This window comes from Ochotona curzoniae, unplaced genomic scaffold (assembly GCF_017591425.1).
Source record: "Ochotona curzoniae isolate NIBS_2020 unplaced genomic scaffold, NIBS_Ocur_1.0 contig_43, whole genome shotgun sequence".
Lineage (NCBI taxonomy): Eukaryota > Metazoa > Chordata > Mammalia > Lagomorpha > Ochotonidae > Ochotona > Ochotona curzoniae.
The window spans coordinates 373303-396953 of NW_024466218.1; the positions used below are offsets into that span (position 1 = coordinate 373303).

At 41.2% G+C, this 23651-nt stretch overlaps 1 protein-coding gene across 3 annotated transcripts in view; it reads right to left on the reverse strand.

Moving 5' to 3' along the window:
* Positions 1-1569: 1569 nt before the first annotated feature.
* Positions 1570-23651, reverse strand: part of ESCO1 (establishment of sister chromatid cohesion N-acetyltransferase 1) — a 46409-nt gene continuing 24327 nt past the window's right edge. For 2 of the 3 annotated variants that reach the window (XM_040984786.1, XM_040984785.1), the window contains exons 7-12: positions 22664-22778; positions 19920-20051; positions 10649-10738; positions 6182-6325; positions 4879-5066; positions 1570-2677 (exon numbers count right to left, since the gene is read on the reverse strand). In XM_040984786.1, the coding sequence (XP_040840720.1) occupies positions 2530-2677; positions 4879-5066; positions 6182-6325; positions 10649-10738; positions 19920-20051; positions 22664-22778 (817 nt within the window). In that variant the 3' untranslated portion in view covers positions 1570-2529. Of the gene's footprint in view, positions 2678-4878; positions 5067-6181; positions 6326-10648; positions 10739-11241; positions 11363-19919; positions 20052-22663; positions 22779-23651 lie in introns of those variants that run through there. The other variant, XR_005884398.1, reaches the window with a different exon arrangement.

Below are 23651 nucleotides of genomic sequence, written 5' to 3' on the forward strand. Positions count from 1 at the left end.
AACTTGCACATGTACAGGGCTCCAGGACTTGTTACTGCACATCCTGGTGTTTCACTAGAAGCAGTGCCATCCCTGAAAACGCTGACGTGGGCTGAGTGGATCCGTGAGGCCTGCACATTACCTTCACTGCAGCCCTGCTGGACCTCGGCACACATCCCAGGTCACACGGTGTGAGGGCAAACTAACAGACAGCATTGACAGAGGCAACTGTCTTGACAACTGTTCTTTCTTAGCTCACTCTTGCGTTCTCAGCTCACTCTCTTTCTTGGAGACCCCTGTCTAGATTTAAAACAAAAGCAAATTGGAGGAGGTTGGATCTTCAATAGGAAGTTGACAGTAAACTCTTCTTCCTTAAGAATAGCACTGAAGGGCCCAGCGCGATGGCGCAAGTGATTAAAGGTCCTCGCCTTGCACGCCCGGGATCCCATATGGGCGCTGGTTCTAATCCCGGCAGCCCCGCTTCCCTTCCAGCTCCCTGCCTGTGGCCCGGGAAAGCAGTCGAGGACAGCCCAAAGCCTTGGGACCCTGCACCTGCGTGGGAGACCCGGAAGAGGCTCCTGGCTTTGGATCGGCATAGTATCGGCCCGTTGCGCTCACTTGGGGAGTGAATCATCGGACGGAAGATCTTCCTCTCTGTCTCTCCTCTCTGTATATCCGCCTTTCCAATGAAAAAATAATAAAAATAAATCTTTAAAAAAAAAAAAAAAGAATAGCACTGAAACCAGCCAAGCAATACATCATCTCTAAAGGACACTCCAACCTCTCCTTGAAAATGAACCTGCATTACGAATTTAACAGTTCTTAAGAGTGTCTACGACGGGTGCTGAATATTTAGTCTAGGGGCCATATAATGCATGCTAAACCATTTGGTCTAGCCCCAAAGCACAGGTGGAACCTGATAATCAATCTATAGTAGGCTGATTTGTTAAGTTTAAAATTTCAAGTGGCCTGTGACTGCTGTTATAAACATCCACATGCCTTATGGCAGAAAGATTCCCCACATCCAGTACTAGTTATAAAATTTCATTCCATTAAAAAAAAAAAAAGATGAAATTCAGGCAACTTATGGAGTGCTGAAAGTGTCTCAATCCCAAAGGAAAATGGAAGTGTCAAAGCCAGACCACCATGAGTCCAAAGGAAATTTTTACACTGCTTCACCCTTCTTTTCATCCCATCAGGGAGTGAGTCTTCTTCCACTCTAGGAATAATCAAAGCACAAATCTATAGGGAATACAACAGACATCTGAATACTACCTAAAAACCCTAAATTGTAGCTAAACCTACAGGAGAGAGAAAACATCGTTTCAGCCAATAAAAATAAGCCAGAATGCAGTGATGTTTGAATCCTGGGTTAAGTCTTCTTTCTTTCAAAGAAACACATGTTCCTGAAATAACCAAAGGACTCTGCCTTTTGCAGAGAATGTTCAGCCAGGTGCTGCTCCCACAATGATCTTTTGGCAAACTTGGGAAAGCGGCTGTAAAGCCTGCGTTTAAGTCACATTGCAAGGTAGGAAACCTAGTAAAGTCCTTGAGAAAGCACACACGACAATGCACCATTACCCCAGTATATTTATCACTTAGAAAAAGCTGTCAAGTATTTTATTATTTTATTCTACATTATATACAGTTTATAAAAGGCCACAGCAGTTTATCAACATATAAACCCTTTAAAATTAGAGGGCACTAGGAAGGTCAGACAAGTATGAAATGAAGTCCAGTAATGAGGGCGTATACTCAGTGCAGTATTTCTGAGGAGTAACAGATACCAAGTCACTATTCCATATGTCTTTCACAAACTTTGAAACTAATTAGGCTAGATATACCAGGTTGTCATTTCTTAAAAAAATAAATAAATAAAGGGAATCAAAAATCAAAGAATAATCCATCACAATTCTAGCCACTTTTCACTTTTTCCTGCCTTTAAAAAGAAAAAAAACACCAGGAAAAGCCCTATGAGTCCTTCCTGCTTATCAGAACTTTCCCTTTTACAGGGGTCTCTTCAGGGTAAACTTGAGGCCCTATTTACAAATTAGCTGCAAATTCTTCAGCACAGAATATTTTATGATCTGTGAATAGTAATTTGAACAAATTGGTTTCCACTTCAAAAATACAACTTTCAACCCTAAAATTGGTATCAGCAGATCAATATAAAAAAATACAGTACCAAGCTACACTGGTATATTGCCATATTAAGAACTTCAAAATATACTTATCACTGAGACCATAGTCCTTGCATTAGTTTTCAGTCCACTATGAACAATTACCTGCTGCATGTAAACATGTCTAAATAGGTATAGATAAAATACATCCATCATAAACATCTGTAAAAGATAATAAAATATCTTCTTTAAAAAACAAAACAATAAACTATTACTGCATTGTTTCCAATTTTATCAAAGTGGAACAACCGCATGGTTGTTGCCAGTCCTGAGTTCATGGTAATAAAAATGGCCCTAGTTCCTGGTTAAAGTCAGCAACCAATCCATCTCTTCAACAGACATCTTCTAGTACTGCAGGCAAAAATTTATTTTACGTGGCATTCTGTCCATTAATAAAATTATATACCAGAAATTGGCCAGTGCCACAGTACTGGGTTGCAAATAGTTTTCCATCAGGAGTAGGATCTGAGAAAGCAATTTCTTCTTTACTGAGATAAGAGCCATATATAAAGTTACTCCTATAAAAAGGGGGTGTGAGGGAAGGAGAAAAGATTAAATCATTAAAATCTGAAAAATAACTTCATCTAAAATATTAATAATACAGTTAAGCACTTTTTAATACCAGCCAAAACATTAAACATTTTCCCAACAACTTTTCATGATACAAATAGTCAAGTTCAAATAATTACTCAATTCAACCAAGAGTATCAAGAAAAATGAGTTAACAGTGAAAGACTGAGAGTTGATCTTTGAGAATCAGCTGTTCTGTCCTTAATTACTCAAAAGGACTAGAGGCTGTATTAATGACAATTAAGGTTTCACAGCCATAAACTTTGAGATTCCTTTCTATTACAGCTTCAAGTACTTTCAATAATGTATTTAAGGAAACAAACAAACAAAAAAAAAGGTTATTTATTTGGAAGGGCGAGACAGCATTTTCATATGTTGGTCCTTTCCCTAAACAGCTAAAATAGCCAGGGCTAGGCTAGTTCTAAGCCAGGAGCCTGGAGCTTCAGGCACATCTCCCATGTGGGTCGCAGGAGCCTAAACTACCCAGGCCATCCTCTGCTGCTTTCAGGCACTGGAGCAGGACAATGAGATGAGGGAAAGTGGGGAGTGTGACCTTGGGTCCAGTCCTTGGGATGCAGCTTGGACACCTGCATCCCACCTTGCAATGCTTGCATTCAACTCCCACCTCCACTCCCAGCTTCCAGCTTCCTGAGATGGCTGTGGTGCTGGTGTTCCTGTCATCCATGTGGGAGACATGGCCTGACCTGTCTCTTGCCAGCTCCAGCCATTGCGAACATTTCTGGAGGGAAGCAGTGGGTAAGAGCTCACTCTCAGCACCTCCATTTTGCAAATACTTTTTTTTAACTTTGAGAGAAAATAAGGACTGCAATGACTTCAAACCCACATTGGTGGCCCATTAAAAAAAAATAACAGATGTTACGAACACTACAGAGAAATGAAAACCTTCCCACAGGGGCCCATACAGAGGCAAAGCAAGCAAATCCTCCAACTGTGGTGCATGCATCTCATAAAGAAAAGGTTCGAGGCCTTGCTTTGATCCAGCACCTTAACAGCCATGAAAGTAATGGAGGATGGACTGAGCCCTTGGGGCCCCTGTACCCATGTAGCAAATCCGGAAGAAGCTCCTAGATATCAGCTTCACACCGGGACAGCTCTAGCCTGAACAGCCATTTCAGGAGAGAACCAGTGGATGGAAGATGTCTCTCTTCCTAACTCTACTTTCAAGTACAATTTTTAAAAATATAAAAACAAATGGGCTAAGACCAAGGCTCAACGGACTAATCCTCCCACTGCAAATACCACCATGTCATATGGATTCTAAAAACAGTTTGCCATGACAACCTGCCTCTGGTTATGCAAAAAATGGGTAAATCTGAGCCCTCCTCGATCATTACTCACCCGTGACAAACAAGGCCAGACAATAAGGCCCTACAATTCTGGGCACCTTGGGATCTCCTTTAAAACAAGAATTATTTTGAAAGCTATACTCACAGATCCACATTCTAGGAATACACAACAGATGGAACTAAACCGCTTCGGAATGATCTATTTTAATTTTACCCTCTTCCATTGAGCCTTTATTAACTGCACGTTACAGAACAAATAAAACAGAAAACTTGCCTGTCCCTGCTCTCTATGAAATACCTCCAATAAGCAATCCGTTGATAAAAGAAAAATTATTCCACTTACAAATAATATTAATAAATGAACACAAATTAAAGGTAAACTACCAGGAAAATGTTTCACAAATCTTTGCTTACGTTTGAAATTCTCCAGTGTCAAACACAGTTTAAAATGGTGTTATTCTGGCCTAATAAATTCTAACCTTTAAAACTCAAATCCCCAACTAACAAATGATTGAAGATCACAGGCAGGGACCAACACCATGGTTCAATAAGCTAAGCTTCGTTCTTCCTTGGAGCACCAGTACTCCATTTAGGTCCCACCATTTCATGTACTGGCTGTTCCACTCCCCACTCATCTCCATGCTGATAGCCAGGGAAATCAGCCCCTACACCCATGTGAGAGACCCAGAAGATGCTAGCTCCTGGATTCAAATCAGGTCAGGTCCAGCCATCTGGAAAACTTGGGGAGTGAACCAGCAGAGGGAAGATCCCTCCATCTCTGGGAATCTGCCTTTTAAATTAAAAAACACATAAATCTTTACAAAGAGTCGCATGAAAATTACCTTAGGCATTCAATCATGCGAGAAGCAATTTTCCTCCGCCGCATCATGCTGAATACCCAGATTCGACTGATCCCACAGATTGCAGGCTCTGGCAATGTGGAGCAGCACCAAGCTTTTTGCCTTTCAAATCTGACTTTTTCTTCTTCTGACCTGATAACTGGAAGCTTCTCTTCTATAACTCTGTATCCCTGGAGGTGTCAGAATTAGAGGGAAGATGTTCAACTGAGAATACACATTGGCAAATGGCTAGCAATGACCTTGCTGAGGCATTACCTTTCGCTGACCTCCTAACAAACTCTGGGGACTGACACATTCACTCTTTCAGAAAGCAGACAACCATTCATCTCCATTCTGTTCTCATTCACATACTAGATATGTAAACACGAGAGAAAGTCATCTCACTCCCTATACTTTGGGTCCCTTACCAGCGGCCTGAAGCTATCCCTCTCTCTCTGAGCCAATGGATCTGGTAACATTCAAAGAAATCCCTGCCAACATGAGTGGCCTGCCAGGAGAACTGGATGTCCATTGCCCCTTCTGCATTCCAAGGATCAGTGGGAGCTTGTCAAGCAGCCATCTTCTGATGGCTAGTAGCAAACTAGTATCCATTCCATAGTAAAAGGTGACTTTTCATAAGGTACTGTGTATTCCAAAAATCTACAAGAATTGATTTTCAATGAATGGACTTTCAATGTTCTCACCACAAATAGCATTGCATAAGGAGATATTTATGCTTACTCCAATTTATCAATGTAGACATGGAAACAAACATTGCATGGTTCCAGCATGATGCCTCTAACCTACATATTATTAATCTCTCCAGAGCTGCACACACTGCCTGGGTAGTCTTTCACCTAGGTGAGTGTTACACTTCTGTGAGAAAAGCAGCCAGTAGTGGTAGCTGATGGGCAACTGGCTCTAGTTAATGCCAAATGTGATAACTACACAAGTATACCAGGATATTGCTTCTTAAAAAAAAAAATGTGTGGAAGGGTAGAAGAACACTTGCCCAAGACAGGCCAACCTAATTCTTATCCTGGGGGCTACAGACTGCCCATGAAAGGGGTCTGGGATGTACTGGAGTAGGAGCAATAGAAGGCATATTTGACAAAGCAAGAATGACTTCTGGGGAATGACTTCTTGATTCACTTGTCCCCCTCCACCAATTTCTCAGGACTTTCTTCCCTTGGAACCCCTTCCTGTTACTATGACAGAAGAACTCTCTCTTCAATAAATCTTTTCACACGGGGAAAAAAAATATTTTTCTACAAAGTACTTGTGTACACTCTTTAAAATTACTTACCCATTGAATATGTTCTGCAATTAGACAGCCAACTACTTTCTTATCATTGGAAATGAAGAGAAGGGTTTTAGTTCTGGAATAGCACATTAATGGTGCCTGTTGGAAACCTAAATCATTATCCACCATCTCTCTAATCTCATCAACCTGTCGAAGAGAGAACAGATAACTCTTCACACAAGAACACTAAACATACATAAAAACATGCTACTTCCAGTCAGTTGAGTAGATCGTTCTAACTCAGGTATTCTCTCAAGAGCTCTCCGCGATGAATGCAGACATAACACCTTTCTTTAAGATTCATTTGTTTACTCACATATTTTAAGGAAAGGTAACAAAGAAGGAGAGACATAGGAAAAGAGAGCTCCCATCTCCTGGGTCACTCCCCAAATGCCTGCAATAGTCGGTGCTGGCCAGACAGAAGCCAGGATTCTGGAAATAAATCCATTCAGGTTTCTCAAATAGGTGGCAGGAATTTAAAAGACTTGAGCCACCATTACTAATCAATCTTTCTGTCTCCCTCCCTGTAACTCTTTCATGTAAAAAATAAACTAAAAAAAAAAAAAAAAAAAGTAATAATAATCCCTATTTTCAGGACTGGTGTAGAAATGGGTTGTGCCTGGGCCTGATGCTATGGCATAGTCACCACCTGCAGCACCTGCATTCCATCTGGGTGCCAGGTAGAGTCCTAGACACTCTAGTTCCCTGGTAACGTGCGAGGAAAAAGCAATGAAAGTTGGCCCAAGTGCTTGGGCTCCTGCACCCACATAGAAGACTGGGAAGAAATTCCTGGACTGTTCCTTCAGTGTAGCACAGCTCTGCCTGTTGCAGTCATTTGGAAAATGAACCAACAGATGGAAAAACTCCCTCTACACCCCACCAGAGATAGAGAAGGGAGAGAGAAATCTTTTCTTTTTAAAAGATTCATTATTCCTATTGGAAAGTCATTACTAAGAGGGAAGGAAAACAGAGATGAAGATTCTCCATCCTCTGGTTCACACCCTAAGTGGCCACAGTGGTTGGAGCTGGGCTGATCTGAAGCTAAGATCCAGGAGCCTCTTTCAGATCTCCCACACTGGTGCAGGTTCCCAAAGCTTCAGGCTATGCTCTACTGCTTTCCCAGGACACAAGCAGGGAGCTAGATGGGAAACGGACTAGCTGGGATATGAACTGGCACCCATATGGGATCCCAGTGCATGCAAGATGAGGGCTTTAAGATCTTAACCCACTGGCGAGTGCAGAAACCAGGCTGGAGTGCAGGTCATGCCGGGCTAGGGTATAGCACTTACTGGTTCACATGAGCCAGAGATGGGAGGAGACCGAGCAGGGCCAGGTTGTAGCACCCGCCAGCCAGAGTTGGGACTGGGGACTGACTAGGTCAGGCCTGGTTACAGCATCCAAAGACAAAGGCTAAGACAGATGAGGGCTATGCCAGGCTGGGTCAGAGCAACCACTGGCATGCATGAAATCTGTAGAGGGGAGCAGGCCTGGCTGGGGAGCTAAGGGGACGCCTTGGCCGGGTTGTGCTCCCCATTGGAGAGCACAAGGGCCAGGGTGGGGGCTGCGGTTTGGTCTGGATATAGCTGCAGAATCCCTCGGCATATGTGTGGGCTGGGTATGGGATGGGCCAGACTAGGCTAGAATCCAGTACCCACTGGTACTTGTGAGAACCAGGGTAGGTATAGGACAGGCTAGGCCAGGTCTTTGCCCCCACTGAGCCATGTGTCAACTGTGTCTGGATATGGAGCAGGCTTGGCTGGGCTGTAGCACCCACAAGAACCAGAATGGGTGAGGGCCGATGAGGAAAGGCCACTGTTCCTGCTAGGACAGGAGGTGGACCAAGTAGGGCTGGCCCATGAACCCAGATGTGTGCGAGATCTGGCATTGGGAGAGATTCGGATGGAGGAGCCTGGGGAACCCCTCTGTCAGGATACGCTCCCTGCAAGTGAGTGCAACAACCAAGATGGAGAGCAGCCCAGACCAGGCCAAAATATGTTACCCACAAGCATACATTTGGTGCAGGTCAGGGGTAGGCCAGACTGGGTCAGTCCACATCACCAACTGGCGAATCTGAGTGCCAGAATGGAGCGTGGGTTGGGCCGGGTCAGGGTGCAATACCAGCCAGTCCTCATGAGGACCAGGATTGGAGGTTGGCAGGGTTGGGCTAGGCTATAGACCCCACCAACGTGAGTTGGATTTGAGAGTGGGCCTGGCTACAGCACCCAATGGCAAATGCCAAGGTGAGGGGGCTGTGCCAGACTGGGCCACAGCACCCAACGAGCACATGGCCTCAAGGAGGGGACTGCGAAGGGCCCCCCTGCTGGGACACTACTCCCAGTGGTGATCATGAGAGCTGGGATGGGGGCAGATCAGGCCTGGCAGGGCCATATCCAATGGCCTACATGTGAGCGGATCAGGAAAAGCCAGGCTGAGCTGACTGTACCTTCTGGTACATGTATAAGCCAGGGTCAGTGTGGACTGATTGGGCTTTGCCGCAATATCAGCTGGCAGATGCTGACAGAGGAACCAAATTCTGTCAGGCATAGACATGGCCTAGACAGACGGTGGCATCCGCTAGAACCAGTGTGGCCTGGATAGTGGGGCTGGTTGGGATGAACTGGGCTTCAATACCCATCAACATGTACAAGAGCTGAATCAGATGTGGGACAGACCAGACCAGTCTGCTGTACATACTGGCAAGCACAGGAGCCAGGGAAGGGGTGAACCTGGTGGGGGTTTTTGTAAGTCGCACCGACTAGGCTGCAGCTCCCACTGGTTTAAGTGAAGGCTGAATATAGGGTGGGCAGGATTGGTCTGGGCTTTAATACCCACTGGGTTTCGTAAAACACGAGACTGGAGACAGAACTGACCCAGCCATTGCAACTACCAGTGTGTGTGAAGGCTGATTTGAGTGACAGATAGTGCCAGACCCTGTACTGACAAAAACAAATGAATCAGGTCTGGGATGGGCTCAGATAAAGTTTCTTTGGAGATTCCCTACCAAATGAACTGCTGGACTCAGAACCCTAATCATGGAGAGAACTGCAGGTTCCATGCGCTGACTGTGGGAGTGGATGTGTCAGAGCTGGGCCTCCTCAGTGGCTCAGACGGAACAGAGGACAGCACATCCAAATGTCCATGGAGGATTAGGGCAGTACATCGGAGCCTCCAGAGGACACCTGATACCATGGCAGAGGACAGAGGACAGAACAAATTGATCAACTATGATTGAACAATCATTGGCAGTGAAGATCTGGGCAGGTGGAGACACAAAGGTGGACTATAGCAGCCAGTGGGTTTGGGAGAGATTTCATCATGATTGGAGGGGTGGGATCGCCAGCAATTTAGGACTGTTGAACTATCAAAACCTCTTGAGAAATTCATGGTGTTGTAAATTTCTATTTTTCTTCCTGCTGTTAATTTTGTATTGTGGCTTTTCATTTAAGAGGGATGTGTGGTGACTGTGTAATGGAGACTATCATGTCCAGATGTGAAGTTGCAGTGCAGTGTGCATCTCTACTTCCAGATCAAAGATGAAACTGCTAGCTGCATCTTGACAATGGGAGGCTGGACTCTCTGCCATTGTCCATGTCCGCAATGATGTACACGTGACTGTTTATGAAGACCTATGCTATAGTAATAATATAGGGAAATTCGGTGGGGGAGGGGGCAAAGGAAATATAATTAGTTGATTTTTTTTTTTAAAGATGAGGGCTTTAGCCACTAGGCTACCGCACAGGGCCCTAGAGAGTAGACATTTCATACTCATTGGTCTACACACAAATGATAACAATGGCCAAAGCTGGATTGGTCAGGAGCTTCTTTGGGGTTTAAGGGAGAGCATGGGCCCAAGTACTTGCACCCTCCTCCTCTACTTTTCCAGGTCATTTAGCAGGAGCCAACTGCAAGTGGAGCAGCAGGAACTTGGCCCTTGTCTAAGTGGGACACCAGCACCATAGATAGCAGCTATTTCTTATGCTCTATGCTATAGTTACAACCCCAATAAAATCAATAAGTAAATGAAAGAAAGAGGGAAGGAAAGAAGGGAGGGAGGAACGGAGGGAGGAAGGAAGGAATTCAGCCCAACACAATAGCCTAGTAACTAAAGTCCTCACCTTGCATGTGCTGGGATCACATATGGGTGTCGGTTCATGTCCTAGCTGCTCCACTTCCCATCCAGCTCCCCACTACATCCTCCCAGTAGTGGATGACACAAAGCCTTGGGACCCTGCACCCATGTGGGAGATCCCAAAGAAGCTCCTGGCCCCTGGCTTCAGATCAGATAGGCTCAGCTCCAGCTACTGTGGCCATTTGGGGAGTCAGCCAGCGGATGGAAGATCTTTCTGTTTCTCCTTCTCTCTGTAAAATCTAACTTTTCAATAAAAAATAAATAAATCTTTAAAAAATAAGTATGCTATGTGCCATAAAATAGTATTATCAATTATATTGGATATTTGATTGGAAACTTACCTTTTTCAAGGCATACTTTGGGTCTTCAGGAAGAACCATTATTATCCTGCCATCAGGATATTCAGCCAGAATCCTTTCTTTTTTCCAGCCCTAGATAGAAAAAGGGATAAACAATATGTATAATTTTATTCAATATAGCCATATACAAGAAGAAAAGTATGTCAACGGGTCTAAAAACTGTTCACTGATGCTTAATAAGGCGAAACAACTATTTTGTTAGCATACAATATGAACAAAGCAAGGTAATTTCTGCTACTCAGATTTAATGCCACAAAACATTTCTAATTAATTCCTCTTGTTTTAAATTCATTTTGAAAATCACACATCAAAAGTAAGCCCCTTAAAGTCAGTCACTCCCAGAGCCAAACTGTCTTAGATTCCCAAGGTAACAATTAAACTCTTGAAATCCGTTGGAATATGGTGACCTCCACAAACGCACACTCATAGTTCTATGTCTGGCATGCCAGAGACCTCCAGGAGGCTTTACATGAACTGGTTTGCATGCAGTAGCCCAGAATGAAAGGTATTGTTTTTATTCTTATTGATCACAACTATCAAAGCCACAAGAAGGAGACTATAAAAAATATAACTACCTTCTAAGAATCTAATAGGGAAGGAGAGGCTACGTTGTGTGTATCTGAACTTAAACATACTCAAAAAAAGAGGTAATAAACTCTTCTTCAGATCCACACTCGTGGTGTTAATGAGCAGAACCTGCATGAAAAACAAAACAAAACAAAAGCCACTTAAATCTAGTAAGATGGGACTGAATCAGAGTTTCAAATTAGGAACTTTGAAGTTCAAAGTCAGTACAGAAGGAATGAGCTTAACTAACGCTCCATTTGTCTTACCCAACCAAGTTCACATTAAAAAAAAAAAAAAAGAAGAAGCCTTTTGAGAAGCAATCTGTAATTCTATTAGAGAAAATCATCACGGTTTATACATATATATATATATATTTTATATATATATATATATATATAATATATATATATTCCTTCTTCTAAGAACACAAAAGTTCAATGAAATCAAGAGAAAGATTGCTACATTTAAAAAATAGCCTATGACAAGCCTGGAAGGAGGCTGGCATTCTTGAACAGTCTGGAATGACTTCTGGTGGGAGGTAGGACATTAGCAGGGAACAAATAACCATGTAAGAAACTTGATACATGTAACGTTCAGATCAAAATATTAAAAAAAATTTTTTTTAATTTAGAAAATTAGATCATCCAAATGAAAAATAAAATCGGTGATAAAAACCAATTATGATGATAAAACAGACTCAGGAACTGTTAGGAAAAAAAGCTGAAACAGCAACCAAAGTCCTTTTTTAACAATAAACTCAGTCTGGACCATATTCAGGCTTAAATGTAGGTCAACTGTTTAAATGGCATAGAATGTACATCATCTCTATCAAAGGCAGGTTTATCTTAAGAGTTACTTAAAGAAAAAGCTTTTAAATGAGCCTGTTTTCCATAAGATGAAGACAGATGTTCTTCACTCAGAAAGTCACACATCCTAGACTGAATGAACTGCCTCATGTTAAAACTGAAAAGCTGACCTCACATTGCATATCAGATTATTTACTTATTATTTATTAATTACAAATTACTTTCCTTTACTAACTTTGCAGGATACAACTTTCCCTTAAAACAATTTGAGATTTACATGTTCATACAGAACATTTTATCATAATTGGATTTGATGCAACTTGGCTTTCAATAATCAACTTTCATGTACTAAATCAAAGACCTTTACATCTAAGAAGCAAGAAATGTAAAAGGCAGGGATACTATTGCTTTTTAGGTTCATGCAAACAGCATGCTTAGCAAAGAAAAAAAAAAAAAAAACCTTTAACCATAAAATTAAGTACTACAAAGTATAGAAGTTCACAGATTAGTTCCATGTTCTTGGTAGATATCAGACGCGTGGCTTGGGCAACCGCTGGAGTAGTTTCACTCCACGGAACTTCTAGTCTCCCTCCCTCCAGTACCAAACTATGATCAATGTACAATGCTGAGAAAACAGCCACATAAGAAGATGTCCCTAAAATTAAATACAAAAACCAATGCAAAGCATGGACAACAAAGGTTAAAGAACCAAGTTGGCTAATGTCTGTCAAGAAACATAACTCAAGACATTGCTGTACCTCAGTTACAGTTCACACTGTATTGTCCCCAATAAGCACAGGACTCCAGTAAGTTTAGAAAGGACCAAGTCTATCAGCTGCCTGGAACTGCCACACAAGGCGACACTGGTACCTGCACGTGCACCTTAAAGGCATCGACACATAGCCACAGCACACTTACGCTTCTCACCTTTGCCCTAACATGTCACATATATCCTCCTGCCAGCAAAGAATATTTTCTAAAACCCAAGATTCCTTATTTCATCCATAGGCTACTGAAAAGCAGGAAAATTTAAAGTAATAATCTAAATTTCTAAGAGCAAGCAACAATAAGTCTTCTCTTCTTCCTGTGACAGTAACTCTAACTTTAGAAGTTGCAAAAAATCTCCCCAGCACTCTGACCTCGGGTTTCCAGCCTCTAGAACCGTGAGAAAGTAAGTTCTATTGTTAAACAACAGAGAACAGCGAAAGAGAGGAATTTAGAAGCCGAATTATACTGAAAGGTTCAACTCAACCCTAATCTGATCTAGCACAATACCAACAAGATTTCAGAGATCAGTTCCACCTCCTAATTAACTGAGAGGAAAAAAGGGACAGCTCTCAGCGCTAGGGAGGGGATATTATCGACCTCACTCTGCTACTCCTTCATTACAATGTTCAATAAAAGCTTACAAAAGCCAACAGAAAGGTTCAATCTTGTGTTTTCCTAACAGTGCTACTAAATTCAATCCCACTCAGGATCTCAACAAATCACCAAGAAAGTTTATATGGGGCCTGGAGCAGTGGCCTAGCTGCTAAAGTCCTTACCTTGAACACACCAGGATCCTATATAGGCACCAGTTCTAACACTGGCAGCCCCACTTCCCATCCAGCTCCCTGCTTGTGGTTGGGAAAGCACTCGAGGACAGCCCAATACCTTGGGACCCTGCACCCGCGTGGGAGACCCTGAAGAAGCTCCTGCCTCCTGGCTTTGGATCGGCACAGCTCTGGCCATTGCGGTCACTTGAGGAATGAATCATCGGACAGAAGATCTTCCGCTCTGTCTCTCCTCTTCTCTATGTATATATATCTGATTTTGCAGTAAAAATAAATCTTTAACAAGAAAAAAAAAATTTATATGAAGAATAAAAAAGGCTCAGTATAGCCAACAAAAAATGGAAGGAAATCCACTTCAAGATTTGCTATAAAGCTAAAAAGATAATCCAGACAATGACTGGGACTGATGAAAACATCCACTTCTGGTCCAGCTCCCTGCTAACAGCCTGGGAAAGAAGCAGAGGACATTCCAAGTTGTTGCGATCCTGCACCCACATGACAGACCTGGAAGAAAATTCTTGGCTACTGAACAGCCTGGTTCCAACTGCTGCGACCATGTGAATGGAAAAATCTATGTCCTCTTTTTTTCTTTTAAATATTTTTTTTATTGGAAATTCAGATTTAGAGAGATGAGAGACAGAAAGGTCTTCCATCTGCTGGCTCACTCCCCAAGTGGCCACAGCAGCCAGAGCTGAACCAACTGGAAGCCAGGACCAGGAGCCTTTTCCAGGTCTCCCATATGGGAGCAGGGTCCTAAGGTTTTGTGCCATCCTTTAATGCTCTCCCAGACCACAAGCAGGGAGCTGGATGGGAACTGGAGCAGCTGGGATACAAACCGGCACCCAAATGGGATCCTGGGGCATGCAAGGCGAGGCTTTAACCACTAGGCCTCCACACCAGGTCCTCTCCTCCTATCTCTACTTATTTTTCAAATAAAAATATATACAGTTTAAAGAGACAGAGAATAAGCCCAGAAATCAAGAAATAGTCACATAAACAGTCAACCAATCTCAGACACACCAGAAAAGCCAAGACACTGGAGAAAAGAGGCTACAACTGAGTATGTACATTAAAACAGAGTATCTAGACAGAAACGTGAAACCCAAATAACAAACTCATACAAGATACTAAAGAAGAAAATCTACATGAATTTATATATAGCAACAATTTTATATTCAGCACCAGAATACAAACCTTGAAAGAAACAAATAATTCATCAGAAGGAATTCCTTAGAAACCAAAGCTCTGTCCACAGAACATGCCATCGAGAGAATGAGGAAACAAGCCACAGGCTAGGTGAGAAAGTCACAGCAGCTCTATAATAACTGAATGGGATATGAAGAATAACGGAACCTAACTATAAAGAATTCTAAAAATTTAACAAGAAAATTCACAATCTGACTTTAAAGGTGCAAAGTGGGGCAAGTATTCCGCCTAGCAGTTAAAAGGCTTAGCAGTTAGGATCCTCACATCCTACATCAAAGACCCTGGACTTGGGACCGGCTCCCAATTCCAGCTTCACCTAATACAGAATCACTAAGGCCTCAGACGATGTCCCAAGCACGTGGGTCTCTGCCACCTATCTAGCAGACATGGAGTGAGGTCCCAGATCCTGCCTCTACCACATTGGTGGTTTACAGGAATTTTGGGGCTGAACCAGTGGATGGAAACACACTCACTCACACTCACAACTCTCTCTCTCTCTCTCTCTCTCTCCCTCTCTCTCTCGCCAAGGGTAGGGGAGAGGGACAAGGGTTAATTAATGAACAGATAGCTCACCAAAGAGAGATCAATAGCAAATAAGCCATATGAATGTGCTCCGCATCATATGGCATTAAGGAAATGTTTAGGGGAAAAAAAAAGGTAACCAGATGGCACTATACATCTACTGGAATGTGCAGAATCCAGAACACTATTCCCCCAAATGTCAGCAACGATATAAAGCAAGAAGATTGCCAACTGCTGGCAAAAATTCAAAATAATGGGCCTAGAGCGGTAGCCTAGTGGCTAAAGTCCTTGCCCTGCACACATCAGGATCCCATATGGATGCTGATTCATGACCTGGTTGCCCCACTTCCCTTCTGGCTCCGTTTGTGGCCTGGAAAGCAACTGAAGAAAGCCCAAAGCCTCGGGACCCTGCAGTCGTGTGGGAGATCCAGAAGAAGCTCCTGGCTCCTGGTTTTGGATTGGATCAGCTCCACCTGTTGCAGTCACTTGGGGAGTGAACCAGCAGATGGAAGATCTGTCTCTCCTTCTCTGTAAATCTGCCTTTCCAATAAAAATAAATCTTACGAAAAAAAAAAAAAATCCAAAGTAACACTCAATCTGGCAATTACTTACAAAAGGATAAGAGCACTCTAAATCCACATACTCCTTGATATCTTCCCAAGAGTTGAAAAAGTGTGCCTACATGAAAAAGCTACACAGATGACCAAAGGGCAGCTTCGGTCACAATTCTCAAAACCTCAGAAGCAACAGATGTCCTTTGGTTGCTCATCCTCACCACGGAAAGGGACGCAGCACTACAAAGAAAAGAGCTGTCAAGTTAGGACAACACATGGGGAGCCTCAGCCATGTTACTGAGTGAAAGAAGCCAACCTGAAAAGGCAAATGCTGCTCAATTCCAACAATGTACCATTTGCAAAACAGAAAACTAAGGAGAGAGGAAAAACATTCAGTGACTGTTACAGATTAGAAATAGAGACAGACGGATAGGCAGAGAATTTCTGCGGCAGTGAAACTATTTCATGCCATCTCACATTGGCCAAAAGCTGTCGAACATAAATACCGAGGGCGAATCTAAATGCAGAGTATGGAACCTGGATCATAATGATGTGTCAACTGAGGTTTATCAATTTTAACAAATGCATCATCCTGTTGGAAAAGACTGTATGTACATGCAGACAGACAATTGCACTCTGCTCAACTTTCCCCTGGATCCAAAGTTACCACAATAAATAAATTAATTATATATATATATATATATATTTTTAAATTTGTTGGAAAAAAAAAAAGAAAGAAAAACAAACTGAAACAAACACCACTCAGGCCCGACACATTAGCCAAAGCCCTCGCCTTGTAATTTCCAGGATCCCATATGGACGCTGGTTCATACCCTGCCTGCTCCACTTCACATCCAGCTCCCTGCTTGTGGCCTGGGAAAGCAGTCGAGAACAGCCCAAAGCCTTGTGCCCCTACAACCACGTGGGAGACCCAGAAGAAGCTCCTGGCTCCTGGTTTCAGGTCGGCTCAGGTCTGATCATTATGGCTACTTCGGAAGTGACAGTGGATAAAAAATCTTCCTCTCTGTATCTGTTCCTCTCTGTATATCTGCTTTTCCAATGAAAATAAATAAATCTTAAAAAAAAAAAAAAAAACCCACTCAGAAACAGGAAATGTCAGTCCAGGATCAAGAGGAAGTAAGAAAACAGAAGCAGATCTAGAGATGATCCAGATGTGTAAATTAGCAGAAAAAGCTTGAAGACAACTATTTAAGGGTCAGCACCAGGATTTAGTTGGCTATGCCAAGGCCTGCAGAACCAGTATCCTATATGAGCAATGGTTCATACTGCTTCAATAATTTATCTTTTATTGGTAGCTTGTGATTATTTTTCAGATTTTGTTCTAAATTTCAGAGCAAGGACAGATCTTAGAGCATGAGAGTAGTTTCTTTCAGAAGGCAATCAGATGTGAATTAATTCAAAGATGATAAAGAGGAACTGGGTTGGGAGTGGGGAGTAATTTCACAAAGTGGCATAGTAGGTAAAGCAACCACCTGCTATGCCAGATCTCATGCACGCCATTCCAGCTCCCTGCTAATGCCTGGGAAAGCAGCAGAGGATGTCCTGAGTGCTTGGGCACCCATATGGGAGACACAAATGCAGCTCCTGTGGCTGAAAGGTCCAGCTGGGAAGTGAATCCAACTAATTGACAGACCACCTTTTTCTCTAACTCTTTTACAGACAGAAAGAAACCAACCAAACACTATTCTGCCTGAATTTCTACAAGCCCAGAATATAGATGAATTTCTTATGGGTCAACATGGCTCAGTGTATCAGAGAATTCTTGCAGCATTCTCTTCACCTATAAGTACCTTTTCTTTCCAGCCAGCAACAAGCAATGGACATCACTTGGGAAAACTTTCACAAGCACAAAAAAAAAATGGAGGCAAAATAAAGTTCTGCCATAATAAGTGTTAAGTATAAGCTGCCAATACTAAGATTGCCAATTCAAAGCGAGGAGCCAGCAGCTTCTTCCGGGCCTCCCACATGTGTGAGAGTTCCAAGGCTTTGGGATTTCTTCGACTGCTTTTCCAGGCAGGAAGCTGAAGGAGTATCTACCTTAGACTATGCAGCTTACATCTGAGTGCTACCCAAAAACATTGATCTTGATGTCAGGAAAGGATGGTCAACTGCTAAACTCAATTCCTTCACTTGAGGTTTTTTCAACAATAAACCAGAGCCCAGCACAGTGGCCTAATGGCAAAAGTCCTTGCCTTGAATACACTGGGATCCTATTTGGATGCAAGTTTCAATCCCAGCAGTCCTACTTCCCATCCAGCTCCCTCTCTGCTTATGGCCTGGGAAAGCAGTCAAGGACGGTCCAAAGCCTTGGGACCTTGCACCCGTGTGGGACTTGGAGGAGACTCCTGGCTCCTGGCTTCGGATCAGCACAACACTTGCTGTTGCAGCTGTTTGGGAAGTGAATCATTGGACGGACGAGCTTCCTCTCTGTATCTCCTCCTCTCTGTATATCTGACTTTCCAATAAAAATCAAATACTGGAAAACCAAATAAACCTAAACCATAGCTCTGTGCCATCAAAGGGATATGAAGGTCAACTGAGACACTAATCAACATACTCTTGGTTGCTACACTACTCAGAAGCTTTGAAAGAGAGCCAGGAATTTTGTAAAAGACAATGGCTACAGCTTGTTCCATAAATAATTTCCTTTGATAACTTGAAAGAACAAAGTATTAATTTCCTGACTGATGTCTTTACTGTTCCTTTCAAACATTAAAATGTCTCTGCAAGGTAAAATAAACATTTAAAGATAATATTTTTATAATTCTAGGAAACTATATAACAGCCAGAATTAAACAATGTAAATAGTAGAAATGACTTTAACTTATACTAGGTTTGTGTACATAAAATAAACTGGAATATTTTTGCCTCAAAAGTATTCCATAGCTTAGTTATCCAACAGAACTATTTGTATTTTCAAAATAGCAGAAATATTAATACAGTCAAATTGGCTAACTACAAAATCAAAACCCTAAATATCTACTTAGACATTCTTATGTTCACACACACATATTCTCCTTAGTGAAGTGGTAGAAGGAAATGTGTGAAAAAGGTGAATGCTACAGGAATATAATGAATATAATGAACGGTAGCAAAAAAAGAAAGCCTCATCTTCCTGAGTAGAAGCAACTGGTTTAATAAAACAATGATGAAACAATGAATACACACCCATCAAATAAGGGCAAGTGTATGAATTTGAGGCCAATACAGACTTTTAAACAATGCAGCACCTAATTCCTATATAAAGGCCAATATGAAATGAATTGGTGATCTCAGTTCAGATATCCTGGAGGTCTTGTTATTCTGAGTGTACACTACTAAAGATAACACGTATGAAATAGGAAGATTTGATTTCAAATTTGGATAAAAAAGTTATACTGAATTACTATTTTCACCAGACATCTGAAATGATTCAAATTACTAAAAATTCTATTTCCAGAAACATTTAAATAATATCCTTTAAGCCTCAAACACACTTTAGAAATATATTTTATCAATTTTTTTTTTACTTTGAGATATTTAATATATCACAAAAATTCTGAGGTCTTAATCATTTAGAATTTTTCTTCATTAATTATAAAGAAAAACTCTCATGAAAGCAAAGAAAAGGTAAAGGAAATCCCTAACCAATATAGAAAATGTATCACACTCATTCTCAAATCCCAAAGTTGTTCCAAACCATTTAAGTATTAATTAGTTTAACCGTAATTTATTAACATCAAAGACATTTTTAAAAATTAATACTTCAGTTGAATACCATGATGTCTTAGAATGGGCAACAAAACTACTTCAGAAAAATACAATTTACATTTAAAATCCCACAACACTAACCAGTCAGAATAGATTATCTGGCTTTATGTTTGGATTTGCTTGAAAATAAGCCAGTGTATTTACCATGCCATCTACTAAAAATATTATTTTCAAACATGAGATTTTTTTCAATGATTGGAATTTGGCCATTCACTACATTACAATTCTGACCTAATATTTGGTATCTGTAATCTAAAATTCAAATTCCACTTACCACATATTTTACAGCACTTATAAACTGGTTATGGAAAAGCAGATGCTGTGTTTCATCTTCTGGATTTGAAGCTGTGTACAGCATTCCACAAATACTGCAGGAAACTGCTCCAAATCTTTTTTGCCCTGCATCCTATTTACAAAAAACAGACAGTTTTTTCCCCAACCAAAAGAGTTTCTATCATTTAAGCCTTAATGTTGCAAGAGAACATAGAGACAGAACTACTGAATCCATAAGTAACATCCAATATTCATTCCAAAAATTCAGGTGCTAATACCTGAAATCTGACTAAATTTACAATAAAATATTTTAATTTTTAGAAAATATTTATTTTTACTTTTATTAGAAAGCCATATTTACAGGGAAAAGGAGAAACAAAGAAGATCTTCTGTCCACTGGTGCACTCTCCAAGTAGCCTCAACCTCTAGAGAGGAGCCAATCCGAAGCCAGGAGCCCCGGGCCTCCTTCCAGGTCTCCCATGCAGGTACAGGGTCCCAAAGCTTTGGGCCATCCTCGACTATTTTATCAAGCCACAAGCGGGGAGCTGGATGAGAAGTGGAGCAGCCAAAACACAAAACAAGTAGGGAGCTGATTGGGAAGTGGAGGATGCAAGGCAAGGATTTAGCCACTGAGCCATCATATCCAGCCCAACACTTTTAAAGCAATTGAGAAACAGCTTCAACAACTATATAGTCCTAAAGTTGGAAACATCACATATCTACAGAATACTGTTTTACCAACTCCAATTACTCTAATTATAAATGTCTTAAAAAACTGTTCTGTTTTAGATACCTCACAGATATTTTTCTAAAAATTCATCTGGGGCTCAGGCTAGGGAAGGTATCATGGTAAAACAGACTAATCCTCCACTCTGTGGCACCGGCATTCTACATGAACATTGGTTCTAGCCCACACTGCTCCACTCAGGATCCAGCCCTCTGCTTATAGTCTGGGAAACCAGAGAAGGACAGCCCCAGTTTTTGTGACTCTGCACACAAATACAAGATCTGGAGAAATCTGAATCCCAGTGTCAGATCAGCTCAGTACTGGACACTGCAGCCATTTGAGAAGTAAATAAGGGGATAAACCCATTCTCCAGCTCTCTTTCCCTCTGTAAATATGTCTTGCAAATAAAAACAAATCAATCTTTTAAAAAATTAATCTGGAGCAGACATCATGGTGTAATAGTTAAGACATCACGTACAACACCAGCATCCTGTCTGGTTCCTGTTTCAGGTCCTGGCTGCTCCACATCTGTCCCAGCTTCCTCCTAATGCATGTGACAAAGCCCCGCACCTACGCAGGAGATCCCAAATACAGTTCCTGGCTTTGGCTTGGCTCAGCCTGGGCCCCTGTGGCCATTTAGACAGCAAATCAGCAGACAGAAGGTCTCTTGTTCTCCCTTTCCAACTCTTATCTTTCAGCTAAATAAAATAAATCCCAAAAAAAGGTCTGATCAAAAACTCTGAATAAAAGATAATTTTCCCATTCTCTCCATATTAAGTAAGCATGAAAGTCTGACTACAAATCACTTATATTCCAGTAATCCATGTGTCTCATACAAGTTTTTCACCAAGTATTTTCTATTCTTGTGTTTATTTGGTAAGACTATTTCAGTAAGATCATCTAAATTTAAGAATAAACTTAAAAGTACAGGTACTCTTTTTTTTTTTACTATTTCAGCATTTCACAAGATTCGTGCAAATTTTGTGGTTCTAAGTGATAAACAGATCTTACACATATATTTTATGCATTCATGAGATTTCTTTTTCTTAACTTTTTTAGTATTCTTTGGCCTGTAAGTTTTTCAATTTACTGCTATTCTCAACAGAGAAAAAAAAAATCCCCATCTAAATGGCCTTACACAGTTCAAACCCATGCTGTCCTGGGATCCGTCATTACAGACTAATCAATGAACATCAGCTTTTCAATTTTTGACTGTTACGATTAATGAGAATACATATAGAAGTTTCTCTTTGAACAAGCAATTTTCCCTATAACAAGAAAAGTGTTCCAGTCTCATGGTCAATAAAGTTTTCTTGCAAAGTTTAATTTCGTTAATGTTAACAGAAAACATGAAACAATGTACTGAAAAGTATTAGCAGGTATTATCATTAACATTTTAATGATCAACCCTTGACCAGCATTATCCAGTGGAAATATGATTCACAAAATAAAAACAAACAAAAAAAAAGATTTAACTGATTTCTACGCATTTCTGAAAACATTTTAAGCATCACAATTTCAAAATATATTCAATATTAAAAACTCATTCTGAAATGATTTAATCATTTTGTACAGGTCTTTGAAATTCAGTTTGCAGTTTTTATACTGACAGCATAGCTTAATTCTGATCATGTATTTCAAATGTTCAACAGCCACACACACTTATCATACTGTATAATACAGTTCTAGACTTTCTAATCCTTATTCTCTATCACATTGATCTGAAAATAGAAACATTGGCTGTGGGTAAGTCAAATATTCTCCTCACTCTGCTTTGTGAAAAACTTCTGGACAATTCTCACCAAGTTATTCTCTAATATTAATGTCAAAGTACATTGTCCAGTTGCAAAAGCTTCGCTAATTGTATTGACTAGAACTACATTAAATGCCCCAATTATTTTTTTCCTTTCTCATTCTTTTATTATTCTCCCTCTCCCTTTCAAACAAATACATGTATCTTAAGAAAAATAATAGGATGACGGCAACATTTCTCAGAAAAGATGAAGCTCTTTACTTACTATGACCAACTGCTTTTCATCAGCTTTCTCTGATTCTTTTAGCTTCAAGTCCTTTGGAACTGTTATCTCAAAATGTGAATTACACTTAGGCCAAAAATGATTTGGTGATATCGCCCTAGGAAAAAACATTAAATATTATAAATTTATAGCACCCCAAATTACTGGAGGAAAAAAATAATTTATTTCCCATTGAAGACTGATACATTTCAACTTCAACTAGAAAAAAATAAACTTTTTTTAAAGACTTATTTTTTTATCACAAAGTCAGATATACAGAGAGGAGAAGAGACAGAGAGAGGAAGATCTTCCATCCGATGATTCACTCCTCAAGTGACCGCAACAACCTGGAGCCAGGATCCAAGAACTTCCTCCAGGTCTCTCACACGGGTGCAAGGTTCCAAAGCATTGGGCCGTCCTCAACTGCTTTCCCAGGCCACAAGCAGAGAGCTGGATGTGAAGTGGAGCCGCCAAGATTAGAACCAGCACCCATATGGGATCCTGGTGCATTCAAGACAACGACTTCAGCAGCTAGGTCACGCCACCGGGCCCAAAAATTACCTTTTAAGAATAAGGAGCAGGGCCTGGTACAGTATCCTAGTGGCTAAATCCTCTCCGTGCACACTCTAGGATCACATATGGCACTTGTTCGTATCCAGCTACTCTACTTCCCATCCAGCTCCCTGTTTGTGGTCTGGAAAAACAGAAGAGGATGGCCCAAAGCCTTGGGACCCAGCATTAGTGTGGGAGACCTGAAGGAGGGTCCCAGTTTCTAACAGGCTCAGATTCAGCTGCTGAGGCCACTTGGGGAATGAATTAGTGGATGAAAGACCTTTCTGTCTCTCCTCTCTGAGTCTGTCTTTCCAATACAAATAAATATTTTTTTAAATACTCTGAATATCAAAGGGAGCAACAGCTAAGAAACAGAATCAACCAAAATGTCTGACAACAAGATAGAACTGAAACAAAAGGATACCTCAAAGAATGAAAT